We start from the raw sequence: 20,655 nt of genomic DNA, 5'->3' as shown, positions 1-20,655 counted from the left end.
GTGTGAGCACAGCCCTAGTAATCCTTCCCTTCTTGATCAAGAGTGCATGTTGGAATCTCCAGTGAGAAACAAGGAGACAGTGAAGTAGATGTTTATGAACCTACCTTAGACACAAGAGGAATGCGAATGCTAACATTCACTCACATTCTCGAATCGATCCACACACTTTATATCCTGGCTTTGCACCGGCCTATAGGGACGCCACAGACACACAATCTTTAGAGTTGTTGTACCTCAGGATTTCTCTGGATCTTGGCAGCTTGTCTCATTGGTTTTCACTGAATGACAGAGATGTACTACTCTAAACAGCAATGCAAACAACCGGCGGTACGGAGATGCTTCCTCAAGGCCGTTGGAACAGAACAAGTAAGTGCATGTTAATCTTCAAACTACTGCAATGTCTGATCTGCTTCTGGTGCTCTGATGCTTCGCAGGACTTAATTGTGTAATGTTCTGAAAATAAGAAGGTGTAGATAGAGGGCATTTCGTGTAATCACCTTATCGGTGTCCGGCAGGCAAACGCCCCTCATCCCTATCCTGATTTCTTTAGTGTTAGGAGGAGATCCATCAGGATACATCCAAAATCGCTAAAACCCTATATAAAGCTCTCTCACTCGGCTTTATCATCTGAGATGCTCTATTTTCTTCTGACAAGGTGGAAAAGATGAATGACATGAGATTCGGAGAACTTTTGTAGATAACACCAATAGTTGATGTGAAAGCGAGGTTTCCAAAACTGGTGTCTGGAACGCGCAGGGGGCTGAAAGAGGGTGTTTGAGGGTCTGGGGAACATTTCTGAGAAATAAAAAATTGGTAAGAGATACAACCCAAACCAGTTTTTTTTTTAAATATTTTAAATATTTTACATGAATAACAAGTAGAAAAAAAGAAAAGAAAAATACTGTCAACATACAAAGTAAAAGTTCTCCAGAAAATATTTAAATATAGTTTTTAGTTTAAATATGAATGTGTCAATTTCATCTTTATAAGGAATACAAATCATAAATATTCAGGCAACATTGGTGCCAGTGTATTCCAGATAATTGTTCTTAATACTGTGACATTTTAAAAGCCAATTATTTAATTTGGGAAACAACATGTCTTAATACTTTATACTATTTTTCATCAAGGTATAAAAGCTGCCTTTATATTTTGGGAAGGGGGTCCCTTTACATTTGAGGGTACATGACATACTGAAAAGACTTCCAGCCAATTTCTTTGCTGGTTTATGCTGGTTTGGTCCTGGTCTGAATGGTCGACCAGCATAGCCATGCTTTTCTTTCTGGGAAGCTGATTGAAAAAAAGGAAGAAGTCATGGTCTTGTTGGTTAAGCTAAACCCTGTTGGGGACAGCAGAATCCAAAACGCAACATATGCTGGTCTCTTCAACAGGGTAGATGCTGAGAGACACGGGCAGCCTGAGAGACAGACAGATGGCTAACTGGGCAGATAGGAAGACTGACAGACAAGCAGCCAGGAGGACAAGAGACATGTAAGAACAGACAGAAACTGAGAGATAGACAACATCCTGTCACAGATGTTGCCAACAGGTCCAAGTGATTACAAGCAAAGCAGCATGACTCGCTGCGGGAGAATCACAGCTTTTCAAAGGCAATTTCTAGGCTAGTCTCTTTGTCCAAGTGAAGGATTTGGACTGACAGGTCAGCGGCTCCTGCAAAGACACCTATACAGACTAGCAAAACCGTTCCCGTTGGTGAGGAGACACGCATAACATCCATTCAATCTGCCCTCACGCTCCCTACCCTCCTAATGATGAAACTTTATATCTAAAAGAGAAATCCACATTCCTTTGATACAGCATTTTGTGTAATCACCTTATCGGTGTCCGGCAGGCAAACGCCCCTCATCCCTAACCTGATTTCTTTGGTGTTAGGAGGAGATCCATCAGGATACATCCAAAAGCTGGCTGAATAAAGGTTTGTACATCTGGAACACATTTGGAAGAACTTAGACAAGCGCTCTGAAGCACCTCTTCACTGTCTATAAATCACAGGCAGTGTTAATAGCGCTTCAGACGTCTGAACATAGGATGTGCATTGTGTTCTCTGTTTGCTGTCATTAAAGCGTGAGGATGATAGATTGAGAGTAGGGTCTAATGTAGTACCTAGTGAAGCTCAATTATTAATCTCAATTATAATAAATCTGAGCCATATTCGAAACCGCTTTAAAAATTCTATACACATTCAGATGACCGCCCATCAATTTAATTATGCATTTATGTGTCAAGTTGCTAAATTGATTGGCAACAATAAACAGCCTTTTGAGCTATATTATTATTATGTTTTTATTAGAATTGTTTATTATTATAATGATCATTCATCTTTTTCTTCATAATACTACTACCATACTACTAATAATAATAATAATGTATTAATTTAATAATAAATAAAGGGTATTTAATAATAAAATAACAACAATAATAGTTGTTGTTAAATAATTTATTATGAACTTATCAAATATCATGTATTGCTTATTAAAATAATATATTGTACTTAAATGTATGTATTTTTAATTTATTATTATTACTACTACTACTTTACGTTAAAACTACAAATATGACATAAATATACTTTATTATTTTAATGATAAATTATTCGAATTTCACAATATTTAAATAACACCACCACCAATATTAATAATAAATACATAAATATAAATGTTATGTATTAATTTGAATAATATTTAATAATAAATTATTTAACAACAATAGGTGCTATTTTTTAAATATATTATATTTATATTATACTTATGCATTTTGAAATGTATTATTATTATTATAGTGTTAAGTTATTGTTAAATATCATTTAATCATTACTAAAATAATATTTTATTCTTAAATGTACATATTTGTAATTTATTATTATTATTATTACTAATGTTTGAAAATAAAGTTTGAAAAATTTATTATTTTAATAATAAATGAATACTTTTCATAATATGTTTAACAACAACAACAACAACAATAAAAATTATAATATTAAAGGGATAGTTCATCCAAAAATTCCATGATGTGAGTTATTTATTTAGCCAACAATTAAAGGCTTTAGGCTATTAAAAATAGGCCAAACTACCTGTTTTAAAATGATATACATCATTTGTATATCTACAATTCTTCTACATTAAAGCAAGTAAAACAGATAAGACAGGCGGAGTGAATTAACAGGAAAATGATAGTAAGGTACAGCATATATCATCTATGAAGAAAACCTTTTTCTACCTCTCCAATTGCATTTGCTCTAAATAGGCCTGTATTTTCATAGTACTTTCATGCTGATGCTCATGTGGAGTGAGAAGCTTATGGGTCATTTTAACCACACAAGCCAAACCAGAAAATAAAGTTCCCTTTCGAAAGGGAACTCTACACTACGTCAGAATGACGCTATGGGGAACGCCTCAGGCGTGACAGGTGTCTGAAATAAATATCAACTCACGTCAATCATGTTGACCGGCGACAGCCCGTGAATCATCAGCTTGATTGATTAACGCGCAACCTGGATGTATAAAGGGAAGCCTTGCATACATGACAACATCTTTTCGTCTTCAGGGACTGTTCTGTCTGGTAAGAATATCGCTTACAGAGTATTATGATGAAATGCGCAGAGAAGAAGCAGAGCTTCCGTAAGTGTGCAGACCCGTGCCCAAGATTCTTGACGCCGGGTGACACACACGATCTGTGCGTTGTTTGTTTGGGTGAAGAGCATGCACGAGAGGCTCTCGAGAGAGCTTCTTGTGCGAACTGTGAGAGTTTTTCTTTGAAAACTCTCCGCTCTCGTCTGACCCTTTTCTCGAGGGAAGAGGGTTCAGCTTCTGAGCCGCGTGGTGCGGGTCCCGCTCGGGCTGAGGCTCAGCGGCGACTCTCATCATGGGGGTCTCAGAAGGAGCTGGCCGAGCGTCTTGAGAGGGAGGTTCACCTCTCAGACAGCTCGTCCACTGACGAGAATGAGCTGCAGGTAGATGATGACGTGTTATCACTATCACCAAATGCATCTGCAGCTGTTGCTCTTCCGGACGGGCAGGAAATGATTGATGTGGTCAGTCTGGCAGATACTGAGCCATCTCAACCATCCTGCCCTGTGTATGCGGAGCTGGTGGATGTTATGGGGCGCGCCACCGACAGGTTGCAGCTGCCGTGGAGGCGCGTCAGGGAAGAAGCCGCTCGTGGTCGTCTCGACGATCGGTTTCTTTCCAGCCATAAGCCACCAGCTCAGGTGAGCCTTCCATTCCTTCCGGATCTCCATGCTGAGATCAAGAAGGCATGGAAGAACCCGTACTCTGCTCGTATTCATCCACATCAGCGGGGTAGTTTCGCTGCTGTGGATGGAGCGGCCGAGCACGGGTATGTGTCGATGCCGCCCGTTGACGAGACGTTGGCTAACTATCTCGTCTCTGGGCAGGCATCGACACTAAGAGCTCCTACCCTGCCATCCAAGCCGCTTAAAACAACTTCGCGCTTGAATGGCAGAGCATACACTGCAGCGGGTCAGGCCGGTGCTGCTCTGCACACACTCGCTGTGTTACAGGCGTACCAGGCCGACCTGCTGCGGGATCTCGACCAGGGGGCAGGACTGTCCCCTGAGGCGGTTATTGAGCTGCGCCGCACCACGGATCTGGCTCTCCGGGCCACTAAACAATCTGCTGCCGCCATTGGCCGGTCAATGGCGGCTATGGTGGCCACGGAGAGACATCTGTGGCTTAACCTGGCCGACATCGGGGAGAAAGAGAAGACCTTTCTTCTCGATTCGCCGGTTTCGCCCGTTGAACTTTTTGGCCCCTCCGTTCAGACGGTGGTCGAAAAGTTCAGGGAGGCGAGGGCGCGCTCAGCTGCATTTAAGAGCTGCATACCGCTGAGATCCGAGTCCGCGCCCAAACAGGCGGGCAGGCCTGGCCAGTCTGGGTCTGAGGGCCATAGACAGGCCCAGAGGGCCAGCGTCTCTTCTCGTGCGCCTCCTCCTGTCCGGAGTAGGTCACAGAGGAGGCGCAGTTCCCGCAGGAAGAAGGATCTGAGGGAGGTCATCCAGCAAAAGCGCACTCAGCGGCGCTAGGGATGATCTCCCCGGATGCCTTCTTCTGATGTTCCCCAGGCGTCTCTTACATCAGGCCTGGGGCTGGGTCTATGATGAATATCATGTCTGATGGCCCCCCTTCAGCCTGGTTGGTAGGAGCGCCTCTTTCAGGCATGTAAGCGGTTAACCCAGGTACTCTTTTAAAAAAAAGAGAGAGTTCCTGACGTGTCTTTACTTTACACGCCGCAGGTGTACTGTCTGGTCTGCTTGGTATAATGTTTTTTGTGCGCAAATAACATATTTCTGTTTCTCTTACAGACCCAGTATCCTGTATAGAGTTTGGGGGCATGTTTTTGGAAAAAAAAAAAAAAAAAAAATTTAGTTTTTCTTTTGAAGGTGCTGTATGGCAGGTAGTAGGCCTTTGCAGGCCTCCTTGACCAGACAGTCCTCTTCTGAGAAAAATATATATATATTGTCAGGTTGCAGGCCTCACTGGCCTTCCTGAAGGTGAGCTCACATTTTGTGGTTATCAGGTCAGAGGCCTCACCAGGCCTTCCTGAATATGAGCTCCCACATACTGTGGTTGTACATGAGCTCCCACGTACTGTAGTCGCCAGGTTATAGGCCTCACCAGGCCTTCTTGGTTAGGAGTTTTTCACATGTCAGGTTTCGGGCCTCGCCGGCCTTCCTGAATGTGAACTCCTACATACTGTGAGTTTCCACTTACTGTGGTTATCAAGTTATAGGCCTTACCAGGCCTTCTTGAATATGAGCTCCCACATACTGTGGTTGAATGTGAGCTCCCACATTCCGGGGTTATCAGGTCAGAGGCCTCACCAGGCCTTCCTGAATGAGAGCTTCCACATATTTTGGGTTAATATGAGCTCCCATTTACTGTGGGTATCAAGTTATAGGCCTCACCAGGCCTTCTTGAATATGAGCTCCCACATACTGTGGTTATCGGGTCATAGGCCTCACTAGGCCTTCCTGAGTATAGCTCTCACATACTGTGTTTGTATGTGAGCTCCCACATACTGTGGTTATCAAGTTATAGGCCTCATCAGGCCTTCTTGAGTATGAGCTCCCACATACTGTGGTTATCAGGTCATAGGCCTTACTAGGCCTTCCTGAGTATAGCTCTCACATTCTGTGGTTGTGTGTGAAGCTCCCACATACTGTGGTTATCAAGTTATAGGCCTCACCAGGCCTTCTTGAATATGAGCTCCCACATGCTGTGGTTATCAGGTCATAGGCCTCACTAGGCCTTCCTGAGTATAGCTCTCACGTACTGTGGTTGTGTGTGAAGCTCCCACATACTGTGGTTATCAAGTTATAGGCCTCACCAGGCCTTCTTGAATATGAGCTCCCACATGCTGTGGTTATCAGGTCACAGGCCTCACCGGCCTTCCTGAGTTTTAACCTTCCACAATTAGTGGTCACCAGGCTTTAGGCCTCTGCGGCCTTCCTGGTTATGAGTTCTTTCATGTCAGGTGGCAGGCCTCACCAGGCCTTACTGAATGAGAACTCCCACGTATTGTGACTATCAGGTTGCAGGCCTCAGCTGGCCTTCCTGATTTTGGCATGCTGTGGTTGCCAGGTTAGAGGCCTCACCGGCCTTCCTGATATGAGTTCCCCCATGCTGTGGTTGTATATGAGCTCCCACTTACTATAGTCGCCAGGTTATAGGCCTTACCAGGCCTTCTTGGTTAAGAGCCTCCACATGTCAGGTTACAGGCCTCACCGGCCTTCCTGAATGTGAGCTCCTACATACTGTGGTCATCAGGTTACAGGCCTCATCTGGCCTTCCTGGTTATGAGCTCCCACATTCTGTGGTTATCAGGTCAGAGGCCTCACCAGGCCTTCCTGAGTATGAGTTCCCACATACTGTGGTTGTATATGAGCTCCCACATACTGTAGTCGCCAGGTTATAGGCCTCACCAGGCCTTCTTGGTTAGGAGCCTTCACATGTCAGGTTACAGGCCTCGCCGGCCTTCCTGAATGTGAGCTCCTACATTCTGTGAGCTTCCACTTACTGTGATTATCAAGTTATAGGCCTCACCAGGCCTTCTTGAATTTGAGCTCCCACGTGCGGTGGTCGTTAGGTCACAGGCCTCACCGGCCTTCCTGAGTTTCAACCTTCCACAATTAGTGGTCACCAGGCTTTAGGCCTCTGCGGCCTTCCTGGTTATGAGTTCTTTCATGTCAGGTGGCAGGCCTCACCAGGCCTTACTGAATGAGAACTCCCACGTATTGTGTCTATCAGGTTGCAGGCCTCTTCTGGCTTTCCTGATTATAGGTTCCCACGTACGGTGGTTCCCTGGTTACAGGCCTCACCAGGCCTTCCTGGGTTTGAGCTTTACATGTCAGGTTACAGGCCTCATCCGGCCTTCCCGAATGTGGGCTCACACATACTGTATTTTCTGGCTCAGACCCTGGTCTTTCACTTCGGGTCCCATTCTAGTTACTTCCTGTCGTCTCTTTATTACGACAGATGTTTTTCTCTAGCTAACTTCCACATTCTGATGAGCTCCCACACACTGTGGTCACCGTGTTACAGGCCTCACCGGCCTTCCCGAGTGTGAGCTCCCACATGCTGTGGTCGCCAGGTTAGAGGCCTCATCAGGCCTTCTTGGGTTCAGAATGACTAAGTACATGCACCTTCTCTCATGTACTTTCTATTTCCATTTTTTATGGTAAGGGTTGTGCGCTGTACGCTTTATTCCCTTTCTGAAAGTGAGCTCCCACATCCTGTGGTCGCCAGGTTAGAGGCCTCACCGGCCTTCCTGATATGAGCTCCCACATGACGTGGTCGCCAGGTTAGAGGCCTCACCGGCCTTCCTGATAGGAGCTCCCACATGCTGTGGTCACCAGGTTAGAGGCCTCACCGGCCTTCCTGATATGAGCTCCCACATGTTGTGGTCGCCAGGTTAGAGGCCTCACCGGCCTTCCTGATAGGAGCTCCCACATGCTGTGGTCACCAGGTTAGAGGCCTCACCGGCCTTCCTAATATGAGCTCCCACATGTTGTGGTTGCCAGGTCAGAGGCCTCACCGGCCTTCCTGAAGGTAAGCTCCCACATATTGTGGTTGAATACAAGCTCCCCCATGTTGTGGTCGCCAGGTTAGAGGTCCTACCAGGCCTTCCTGGAGGTAGCTCCCTTTAGGCCCTCAACAGGCCTCCTCAGTGTTTTGAAACACAAACACTGGGTAGATCCATGGATCGAGTAGAGACACTCCCCTCGCTGGCAAGGGTTGTAAAGCACTATGCTGAGTCATACTCTCCAGGGTTTCCCGTCTCTGAGATCCGGGCTGAGTGGTTCACTGCCTGCTTCGCAGTCCCTCGGGTTGGATGCCTTCCTAAGGCAAGTTCCAGAGGCTCTGTCTTCGGACAGACAGGAAGTGGCCAGACTTTGGTGTCTTATGTACTGACACCAGGTCAGGCCTGCCTGGTGGTATTTCAGGTGGCACGCTCCCCTGAATAGTGACTGGCTGGGAGTCCCTTGGGCCCCCTAGCCACACTCCCTTGAAGGGACCCCTTCTTTTGGAAGCTGTGGTCCTAAGCCTTTGAGCTGGCCCAGATATACCCCCCATTAACTATGTTTTGGCGGTTTCTTGGTTCATTAGCTTGGGTGATGACCGGTAGGGAGTGCTGTCACTGACAGCCCGATGTGACCTAAGGGTGAGTGGTTCCAGTGTTTTCTGAATTACTGGTTCGGACAGTTGTCACTGCCTTTGGGCATGCACTCCCCTCAGCATGGTGGCGTTGGTATATCGTTCCCCATAGCGTCATTCTGACGTAGTGTAGAGTTCCCTTTCGAAAGGGAACGTCTCAGGTTACGACTGTAACCTATGTTCCCTGAGAACAGGGAACGAGACACTACGTCTTCCTGCCATGCCTCGGGGCCTGCCTGCAACAGTCCCTTCAGACGATAGGATGTTGTCATGTATGCAAGGCTTCCCTTTATACATCCAGGTTGCGCGTTAATCAATCAAGCTGATGATTCACGGGCTGTCGCCGGTCAACATGATTGACGTGAGTTGATATTTATTTCAGACACCTGTCACGCCTGAGGCGTTCCCCATAGCGTCATTCTGACGTAGTGTCTCGTTCCCTGTTCTCAGGGAACATAGGTTACAGTCGTAACCTGAGACGTTTTTTTCCTAGAAACACCATGCTTCTGTGCTGCGTACAATGATTCTCCATGATTCACCTTGTTTCAATACAAGCATTAAAGGTCCATCTTTCTCAGTCTCAGTAAGAGTCCAACTCTGCTATTCTCTCTCACACGGCCTCCAGCTGTAATGACACACATCATCAGCCCCTCGCCAACAATCCCTCCATATACTACATCATGAACGACAGGCTCACCAAACACATCAAATACCCTTGAGAAATCAGAGAAGCCTTGCAAACAAAGTCTCTTGTCTAAACTACGTAATTGCCTTCAAATCTAATCAGCTTTCCGTCAGTGCACCGGTGGATGGACTGGGCTCATTTTTCTCGCTCCATGGCCAGCATTCCCACTGTACAGACACTGGTGGAGGTGTACGGACGCGGGATGCCGGACTTTAATCAAAGAGACAAGCGGGAGAGCCGGTGATGGCTCAGCACGGGCTGAGGGACAGTTTGGCACTGGCCCGCTGTTTCCCATTGTGCGCCTGTTTCTCTCAGCGGGTTTGATGAAGAGCTGACAATGTGGCAGGTAATATAGGGCTGTAATCCACAATACCTTACACAGGTCCACAATCGGCCTGTTAAACGGGTGATTTAGATAACAGGCTCCCGCTCTGAATGCAGCTGTGTTTGCTGGCTTATTGCACAAAACGTCTCTGAATTTCAGAATAAAATAACTGGGTTGCGTGATTAGATCCTAGTCTCTTCTTTCTTGCCCGACCCCGACGTTACATTAACAGATGGACTAAATTAATTAATTTGAACACCATTCAAAAGTTTGGGGTCTGCAAGAATTTTTTTGTTGTTGAAGAAATTCATATTTTTATTTAGTAAGAACGCATGAAATTGATCAAAAGTCACATTAAAACAATTATCAAATAATGCCGCTCCTTAGAACTTTTTATTCATCAAAGAATCCTTAAAAAAAACTATCATGGTTTCCACAAAAATATTCCGCAGCACAACTCTTTTCAACATTGATAATAATAAGAAATGTTTCTTGATGTTTCTTGAGCAGCAAATCAGCATATTAGAATGATTTCTGAAGGATCATGTGACACTGAAAACTAGAGTAATGATGCAGAAAATTCAGCTTTGCCATCTCAGTAATAATAAAATAAAATGTAATAAAATAGAAAATGTTTCTTTTCTTATATACAGTATTTATTATTTGTGTCTTTTAACCAAATAACATGTAAATGACCTTAGAAGTATGTAACGGGATGATTGTTGTTTACAGGCTTAATTGTCATAAATGGAAATTGAAAACTAACAGGTTAAAGCAATTAATAAAGCAATTAAACCAAACACATTGAGAAGTATAAAAGCTTTTCACTTTAAAAGCATGAGTTTTATTTGTGTTTGTAATTTTAAATCAAAGCCTGTTGTCTTTGACCTAAGATTGATTGAGACTATTTTCTACATACTGTAGTAACATGTTAAATGCAAAAATAGCAACACTAATTACAACAACAGCCACGTATGGTATATGACTGAATAAATGAATTGTTACCGAACCTCTTTGATGTTTAACTGCGGAGCGAGAACGAGTCTTCATATCAAAGTGCTATGTTCCTTCAAAGGAAGAGCTGAAGTCTCTTGACTTAAGGGGCTGAATGTAGGGATCAGTAAAGAAAGCATGCATGGAAAACAAATGTGGTTCCCTAGGTGCTCTCTATGTGAAAACTTATATGAGTATCAAATTTCTCTGTCTACCACAGAGTTGAATTTATTTACCCAAGATCAATGAGTATTGAGCTATGACACACACACACATATTTACATGTGTATATATAGGCTGAAGTGTTTGCAATATGTTGCTTTTATAAAACAGTTCAGACAAAAAAATAAATACAAAAAAATCCAGCACTGTAGACACAATTTTACCAGTTACTTTGTGTACTTTTGATGAAATAGTTCCAAACAACGTTAATGAACTATCAAATGCTGCACTTCTCTGATAAAAACAATATATGCGGTTTCTTGCTAAATGAATCTATGTTTTTGAATGAATCAGTTGAATGAATGTTTCATTGATTCACTCACATTAAAGGAGCTGTATGTAAGAAATGTATTTCAATTAATCATAAAATGGCCCTGATATGTCACTAGACATTAAGAAATCATGTTCATTTCAAATACTTATATCACTGACAACGGTAGTCCGGCCAGGATATTGTCATTTAAAAAGTGAAGTTGCAGCCCTCAACTGATGTTGATGTTGTCATCTTGTGTTTTGGCCTGATGCCCCACCCTCCACCTATCTACCAATCACGAAGTCAGTAGTGTTTCAGCATCCGGGTTGCCAGCTCTGCTCTAGTTACCACAGCTATGTAGCAGCCTACGTTTCTGCTGGATCCTGCAGCCTATCTGGCAACCTCGCGTCAGGGGGGAGGGGGAGGGGATACACCGCTCTACAGTAATTTGAAAGTGATTGCAGTACCAGTTTTGGCCACAATCTTACATACGGCTCCTTTAAGCGTGTTCGCCTTAAATCGACGCTGCGCTTACTGATTGGTGTATGGCATCAAAGTACCGCAAAAGCGATTCAAAAGCATAAGGAGCTATCTGTTCTACAAACATTCACGCGGTCCTGATGATGTCACCGATCTAAAACACCTTTTCACTTGAAAAAATGTGTTGAACAAATCGATTGAATGAATGATTCACTGACTCATTAAGACAGTTATTTGTACCACCTAGCAGTGTTATTTTAGTATTATTTACATACTATTATATTTTTTATTCATATTTTGAATGAGACCTTTTCCATTTTATATTTCCATTATTATTATTATTTTCCATATGTGCTTTTGTCATTTTTTTAATATTAAGCTTTGATTTGTTTCATCAAATCATAGTCAGTGTGAATGCTCCTTCACTTCAAAGCTGATCAAAATCAAAGTCTTGCCTACTAGCACAAGTTGTCTGCACACTGATGTACTTGTTTTCGTTTCTTGCTGCTGTTTAGTTGAGCGTTTCACAGAAAATACATTCCCAGATAACAGCAAATAATGGACTTGTACTGTTTTCTTGGGTGTCTGAAAGTATTTCATGCTTCAAAAACGTCCCCATAGAAAAACCCACACAATGTTTATTAAATTGCCGCGACTCGGAAATCCCAGTTGGCTAGTCAAAGGCAGGTCAGGAGTTGTTACTCACCAGCAAGGCTGCCTGGTCTCTGTAGAGTGGCGGTGGCGTAGAGATCGTGGGATATCTTGTACTGCTCAGCCGAGTGCACCAGCCTTTTGGGTGAAAGCGTGGCATAAGTAGACACTCCGGCGCTCTGCAGCTGCTGATAGATAGGTGATGCGTTATTGGGTGGAGACGCTAACCGGTGAGGGGAGCCTGAAGCGTGAGTGCCAGGTGATCCTCCGATGCCCACCGCATTGATCGGCGAGCTACTACTGTAGGATTTGGCAAGCCTGCCCGGAGAAGGCTTGGGGGAGGCCGAGGAGGATGAGGAGGGCAGGCGCTGGGTGGTGGCGTAACCTGATGTGTCAGAGGCCGAACCCAGACGCTGCAGTTTAGTCGGGGATCCGCTGGACTGCATTGAGTTCAGGGGTGAGCTGACGCGCTGGGCAGGCAGAGTAGAGCTAGAGTAATACAGGCCCGGGCCGGACGCTGCAGACGGATGCTGGGAACCGGACAGCAGGGCACCGCCATGGCTCTGACAGGAGTCGCCCGCCGCGAGCTGGGCAGCACGGTTAGATGTCACCTAGGAGAAGAGTAAGATAACGGTTATATCTAATCAAAACAGATCCTTATTGTGTGGAACACAAAAGAAGATATGTAGTCGGTTCTAGAGTAATATCGATTAAATTTACGCTACCTTTATGATCTTTTGAGAAAGTTTTTGTCCCTAATGACTTTCATAACATGACAAAATGACCAAAAACATTCACCAAAATATATTATTTTGTGTTCCACAGAAGGATGAAAGTCATAGAGGTTTGGAATGACACGACGGGCGAGTAAATGATGACTTTTAATTTTCGACTAATAACTATCCCTTTAGGGGTAAGTTGGTTTACTTGATATTCAGATGGTGATATATAAGACAATAATTCCTTTGAAAGTAATATGCAAGCATGTTTCCCGAACACATAAAAAAAAGCCTGTAAACGGAAGTTATTGCATATACATGCAATATAGCCGGGCAAAATAATGCTGGCGCAGGGCCAGTCATTTAGAAAGACGCTTTGGCGTGTGAATAAACATTTCTTCCTTTAGATTCCTCATAATCACCATGATGATTGTGGGTGATTACAATGAAACATTAGTTCCACTGTTTCTCATTTACAGAAAGCATGAAACCTGATTATTCTTATTCAGAATAAATTAGGTTATTTTTAAACCGCCAGTCAGTGAAATTTCCAGTGGCGGGAAAAAAAGCTCAGCGGGGTTTTATGTCTCCTTCATTGCATTGATATCAGGTAATAACATTCAAATGGAGAGTTGAATAAATATGAGGCAAAGGTCTTGAAGATAGAGAGAATGTTTGTGCTAGAAAAGTGTATGACATTTAAAGCTAAACCCAGCTTTGTTTCCCTCCACACTATGTTCTTAAAGATTCTTCAATGAATCTCCTTATTAAGAACAGTTTTACTGTATAAGTGGAATTTACTAGAATCCACCTTAAAAACCTTGAAAAAATAAATAAAAAATACAATAAAATAATGACAGGTTCAGATTACACGATTTTGTCACAATTTTGTCACAATCTGTTTAACGTAGTGCCTTGGGTGATTCGTACATGACAATGGGCGTCGGGACGCAATAAACAATTGTTGTAAATATAAGTTATTGCATATACATTGCATATACAACGCCGACCGATGCCACGTTTGCGACGCTTCACGTTGTCACAACAAAAAGACTAGCCTGTTTAATTTTTTTGGTCCTCCATGACGGGTTCCATCACATCTGTGACATTGACCAATAGAAGCACAGAAGCTCTTTCAAACATGTCGAAACAAAAGAGAGATGATTTTACTGGTGCTGCTAGGTGGAATTATGAAATGAAGGAAAGGTTTGTGGAGCTATGGCAACAATACTCCTACCTATATTTTATTTCCTTGAAGGACTACCACGACAGAGTGAAAAAAGATAGATACTGGCGAACGCATTTAACTAGCATTTGGCTAGTACAGACTATTTTACTATGCTTGTCACACTCTTCTTCATCTACTGCACATCACAACTGCAAATTGCCACCTAATGGACTTCCATCTCAACATTCACCTTGCATTTAGACTGTTGTACCCGCACCATCCGCACGGACACAAAAATTGGGCTGCACAGGGGCGGTGTGCTCGGACGTCTGCAAACGGGCAATGTGCGGACCGTTGTGTAACGCAGATGGCCAAAGTATACTTTGAGCTTTAGTAATTCAACCTCACTAATGAACTAATTGGTTGTTGGGCAACTTGGTGATCACTGTAACTCAAGGATGGGCAATGTCGGTCCTGGAGTGCTGCGTTGGAGCTAAACTGGGTTGGACAGTGGCACCCCATGACCGAGTTTCCCATCCCTGTCGTATCCCATTCCTAACCTAAGTCTTTGCTTTGTCGACATGCCATCACATAATCTGAAGGTTGTGAGATCAAGCTTCACATGGGACAGTGTTGTACAATTGTGTTGCGCCTGAACAGTGACAGTAAAGAGCTTGACCAACTTGGCCAAATCTTGATCACCTGATTCTTTGAAGACTATCACAGTACATTCTTGATGCACGGTCTTTATATCAACATATTGCTTCTTCTAGATATCCTGAAGCCCTGCTTAGAATTAAAGAATAAGCTGTGGAATGTAAAAAGGTTCTCCTGTGATATCAGGCTGCAAAAAGCTTTTTGGTTGTAACTGTAATCTTTATTTTCAAGAGTATGCTGCTTCTCCTGATAAGACTTTAATGAATGAGATAGAAGAGATGGAAGAATCCTCTCAAGATAGGATTGTGAAGATTTAAAAAAGACATTTAATAGCTCAATATCATGTTATACCAAGGTGTAATGCAATTATACCATCATTCCTGAATGCTTTATCTTTCCATCTCTCTCTCTCTCTCTCTCTCTCGCTCTAAGAGGGAGAAATGCATCCCGGCATAGAGAGAAGAGAAACACCTACTTGAAGAGACTGTAACTGGTTCCTGATGTGGATGAATTATTTAGGGAACAAGAGGTTTATGGTGTTAAAAATATCTACATAAAAGCACCTAACTGATGTGTTGTGTTATATAAACCCATCCTGGAGCAGACAAGCCCTCTTCAGATTACCCTCCACACAACCAACCCAACAGTCCACACGAACACAGAAGAAAAAGAAAAAGAGAGATGCTGGAAACACAAAATACAAATTTTTTGCATTCAATGGGAATAAAAACGTCCTTCTGAGAAACCGCATTAATTTAAAATGAGAACGTTTTCAAAGAATCTTTGCAGATAGGCCCTCATCGACTATCTCAGAAACAAGTCCGGAGGGCTGAGGACGCGCTGGGCATCTTTCAATAAAAGACAGAGGGCCTATGTGTTCATTAAAAGTGTCTAAGGATGTGAAAGGCAAGAGAGCAAAAGGGAGGGCGAGGGAGCGAGAGAGTGAGGATGTGCCAATGTCAGCTTTATCGTGACCGACCGCTCAGGCACTTCTTCTGTCATTTGCATGCGTTAGACATCCGGTTAATTAGCGAACATGGAGGAAATGAAATATTTGTGGTCTGAACAGACTTCGTACCTTTTTAAGGAACATTTCTAGCTTGTAGCAGGTGTGCGAGACTCATTTAAAAGAAATGAAAGTTGGGAGAAACCGCCCTGCAGGGTTTGCTGTAATTACAGTCTCATCAACAGGGCACAATTTAACTCCCCGGATAATGACAAAGTTTGCCTTGCACACGCTCGCCGCTCGATGCAATGCAGTACCACTGCCGTCTGCTGACAAACGCTTCGGTTTTGCAGTTAATTGCTTTAATCAGGTTTTGAAATCACTTTTTAGGCAGCAGCTTGAAACATGATCCCAAGCTGGAGCCCGGGAATCATTCAGTGCCAGTCCCAAAAAAGAAAAAGCAGAATCGCTACAACATCCCTGATCACGAGAGACTTGCGGTGCAGAACAGAGCAGTCACGTCGAAAGACAAAGAGAGAGGAGGTGAAAATACAAAAAGTGAGGGATGGTTGTAACGAGACCAGGAGGAAATAAGGAAAGAAGAAGCGCTCACCTGGTTGTAGCTGTGCACGGCTCCTCCGGGCTGGCCGCTGGAGCGTGGAGGGGGCTGAGGCTGCTGGGTTTGTGGTGCGGACAAGCAGTCGCTCAGGGCCAGGGTCTGGTTACTATGGTAGCTGGCGGAGTACTGGAGGGAGCCCTCTGGGTTCGAGCTGAGCTGCAGTGAGCTCTGAGAGAGCAGACTCGGTCCTGTGTGCAGAGCGCGAGAGAGAGAGAGAGAGAGAGAGAGAGATGGAGAGAGAGGGAGAGAGCAATTCAGCAAGGCAGCAATGCAGCCCTCAGCCTGGCAGAAATGGCATACATAATTTATTAGAAGGGGAGGAGTGAAATAGAGAGAGAAGCAAAGAAGCGAGCGAAAGACAGCACGAGATGGGGATTAAAATGACAAGAGAAAACCCACAAGCAAAATAACGTGCGAGAGGAGAGAAACCAAGAAAAATGAAGTGTGTATGCGTGTGTGCGCGCATGTCAGCAAACAACTGAAGAGCTGGCAGAACTAGGGATGGGCTTGAGGATAATTGATCATGATCAGTCATGAAGACTTGAAGAATAATGGACTGATGGCTTTTTCATCCAAACTTTAAAACATTTAGTAACAACCATACACAAATGTGTCAAAAAAGACCCCATTTTTTAATAAGTTAGTGGTTACGGTATAATTGTATAGCAAAAGCTATAAAGTCATCATTGCATTACTCACTAGCTGGAACTAGATCCCCCAAAAACACTCGATTTGAAAGTGCAATCTTTGCAGTAAGTGTCATGTGACTAATTAATATAAGTCCTTTACAACTATGCTTAAACACTGGCAAAATGATATATCTATATATATATACATACTGTATATAATCCATTATTTCCATTCATTACTAATAATAATAACAAAAATAGCATGTGTGCCACCTAAGCCCTCTCTTGTGTACTCAGTTTATCATTTATCTGTCAAATACTAAAACATAATGACCAAAATGTCCATCCCCGTCAGATTACAAAGATAATCAGCTACAGCCAAACTGCGTGTTTGGAGAGCGGCTCTGGGAAAATCTGACAGCAAATGAGATTGCATCAACAATCATAGTTTGTCAAGATGCTATCAACCCTGATGTAGCCTTCAGCAAGCCCATGTTTGGACTATCAGTCTCAAACAGATTAGCTGCTCCCTGAAACATACTGTGAAAATAATGATTGTTTTTTTTCCGTCCCCTCACAAAATACTGTGCCTTTAAAAACAGCTTGAGTTAAAGCATCTCAGGTTTCTCAGGAGGAGGATGTTGTCTGCTCCTCCTCGTGCTACACAATAATCTATGGCTCCTCTATCAGACAGATCCATCAAGCTGGTCTGAAGAGATAAGAAAATTGGTGCATTATTCGAGTCCATAATAGCCTGCTGCTCTCATTTATGTTTGCATTGATCTGTAAACCCCTGATCAGATGTGGGGAATGCAATGCTTTGCAAAGCTTTGGTTATCCTAATGCTTTCCTCTGTCCTGGACCCTTGGCCAAATTATCAGAAGGTCATCAGACTTCATGGCATGGCAAGGTGAAGTCTCAAATGCCATTAAAGTTGATCAAAAGCTGCATTACATGAGAGTCTGCATGCTGAACTATTTCTTTAATGCTGTCACATCAATTCTAATCCTAATAATGTAGAAACAACTTAAAAACATAAAGACAGTAGGCTATATTTTAGCATCTTTTTATGAAATAAGACCAGTATCACTGATACCAATACTGCTACTGATGTCTCTATAAAAAAAAATTAAAAAAAACTCTCAGTTTTAGCCATTCATCATATCCATTCAGCATAACAGTATAATTGAAAGCTATATATATATATATATATTTTTATTATAAACTTTTAATGTACAGTAAGTGAAACAATCTCCACATAACCCCATTATAATAAGTGTCACATTTACCTGTGCCCTTCAATATATCAGGGTTACTTTTTCTATTGGCCCAGTCAGACAAGTTCAGATTTGAACTTGCCCTGTCAAAAATGCACAAAAAGTTTGCTTTTGTTGGTTTTGACTTGTAAACAGTGCTTTACGATTTTTAGGTAGGCCTAACAGGTAAGATATATACAGAAATTGAATAAAGTTATATTCTTAAATATAGATGAATCCTTATCAAAGCTACAAAAGTTATTCAGTCAAGAGCAGTAAGTGTCTTCATTGCATAAATTATAAATTAAATATAAATGAATCATTATTAAAGCTACAAAATTAATCAGTCAAGAGCAGTGAGCAAGTGATTTTCTATTTTCCTTTTGTTCTTTGATTATCCTTAATGACAGACAGCAGCAGGTTTATTAGGCTGCTGTCACTTTAAGACCTGCCACACATGATGTGGATCTGATATACATCCCATTTTCTCATAACTCTTTACATTCATTTAAGACTTTATTTAACTCATTTAAGACTGTGCTTGTGAGGATACTCGACAAAACGGGCATTTTGGCATAATTATGTGTGATTTTGTCCATTCAAGCGCAGTCTGAAGTGGCTTTCTGTGCATACGCGATTGTGTGTGTGTGTCACACAGGAGATTCATAGCCGTGTACCAGTACTGCATTGCGTTATCTTTTGTGTCTTATCACACTTGAATGGTTTAAAAGCATGAATAAGAGAGTGGTCATATAATGTAAAGCTTGCTAAAGGATGACAGGAAAAAACGTTTGCTGCGTCAATTGCGTTATATATTTTTAACGTGTTAAACACGTTGGCCAACTCTGATAACCAATTGACTAAATATCGTCCAGACTGATATATTGCTGTCACTCATGCTAATATTCTAATGTGCTTTTTGTTCCTTTTCTTTTATACATATGCATTTTTTTGTTTACGTCTTTTTCAGCTACCAGGGAATCATTTTCTCATTTGAAACAGCATGTCTAAAAGGCTGCAGCTACAGCATCACAGCAGTGACCCTAAATATAGCTCCTCACCTAGTGTAAGACACTTACACAGCTCTTAAATATCTGACTTCCCCCATCCTCAGTCAAGCCTACCCAAGAGATCTGCCGTGCTCTCATTCACCTCCTTAAAACAGAGCGGCTAGATTAGTTTAACTGAGGATAACACCTCCATACATGTAAATCAGTGTTGCTGAAACTCAAACATCAAAGAGCTGTGCAGCTCTGTACACTGAATCACACAAAATAAGTCACGCATCTCCAATGTACAGCCCTCCAAAAACCATTTCAAAAGCTTCTGTGGGAGGTGTTCATATAGGAACGCTCCTCTTTTCCCATGTCTCCGTTTCCCTTATTTATATAATATATTACTTTATTAAGTTGGCTTGAGAAAGCCAACTTACTGATATTGTACTTAAACTTATTATTATTAAGTTGGCTTGAGAAAGCCAACTTACTGATATTGTACTTAAACTTATTATTCTTCTGAGACTAAAAATTTCTATATGTAACTCCTCCTAGAGCTTTAACTCTACATACTCCAAACTCGGCTCAGACACTCAAACTTTTCTGACTAAGTGTGCTATCTATTTTCAGACTGATCGGACTTACGGTTTTCCTAAAAATGACGATCAAAACTCGAAAAAACTCATTCAAAAACTCCCATTGACTTACATTGGGGAGTTCTAAAAAATTAAAACCGACAAAAATTTAAATCTAAACACCTTGAAGACTAAACCAAACTGCCGTTCTATATACTATATGAGCCATTGAGACTCATTTAAACAAATAAACTCATCCATCTATCTACTTCAAACTACTTTAAACTTTAAACTATCTATCTATCTCTTTTTAACTAATCCATCTTTCTTTCTAACTTATCCATCTTTCTTTCTAATTAATCTATCTTTCTTTCTAACTAATCCATCTTTCTTTCTTTCTTTCTTTCTTTCTAATCTATCTATCTTTCTTTCTAACTTATTCATCTTTCTTTCTCTCTAATTAATCTATCTTTCTCTCTAACTAATCCATCTTTCTTTCTTTCTTTCTTTCTTTCTTTCTTTCTTTCTTTCTTTCTAACTAACTAATATTTCCTTCATTCTTTCTAACTAATCTATCTTTCTTTCTTTCTTTCTTTCTTTCTTTCTTTCTTTCTTTCTTTCTTTCTTTCTAACTACTCTCTTTCTTTCTTTCTTTCTTTCTTTCTAACTAATCTTTCTTTCTAACCTTTTTATCTTTCTAACCTATCTTTCTTTCTTTCTTTCTAACTAATCTTTCCTTCATTCTTTTCTAACTGATCTTTCTTTCTTTCTTTCTTTCTTACTACTCTT

The 20,655-nt window shown here is 42.2% G+C and overlaps 1 protein-coding gene across 4 annotated transcripts in view; it reads right to left on the bottom strand.

Moving 5' to 3' along the window:
* The window catches only part of ctnnd2a (catenin (cadherin-associated protein), delta 2a), a 324,872-nt gene that overhangs the window by 139,857 nt on the left and 164,360 nt on the right, over positions 1 to 20,655 (bottom strand). For all 4 annotated transcript variants that reach the window (XM_084398526.1, XM_084398527.1, XM_084398528.1 and 1 more), the window contains 2 exons: positions 16,406 to 16,599; positions 12,358 to 12,913 (listed from right to left, as the gene is read on the bottom strand). In XM_084398526.1, coding sequence (XP_084254652.1) covers positions 12,358 to 12,913; positions 16,406 to 16,599 — 750 coding nt within the window. The remainder of the gene's footprint in view (positions 1 to 12,357; positions 12,914 to 16,405; positions 16,600 to 20,655) is intronic.

The sequence above is a fragment of the Rutilus rutilus genome (genome assembly GCF_951802725.1).
Source record: "Rutilus rutilus genome assembly, chromosome: 24".
In the NCBI taxonomy this organism is placed as follows: Eukaryota; Metazoa; Chordata; class Actinopteri; order Cypriniformes; family Leuciscidae; genus Rutilus; species Rutilus rutilus.
This window is presented reverse-complemented; position numbering and strand designations above follow the sequence as displayed.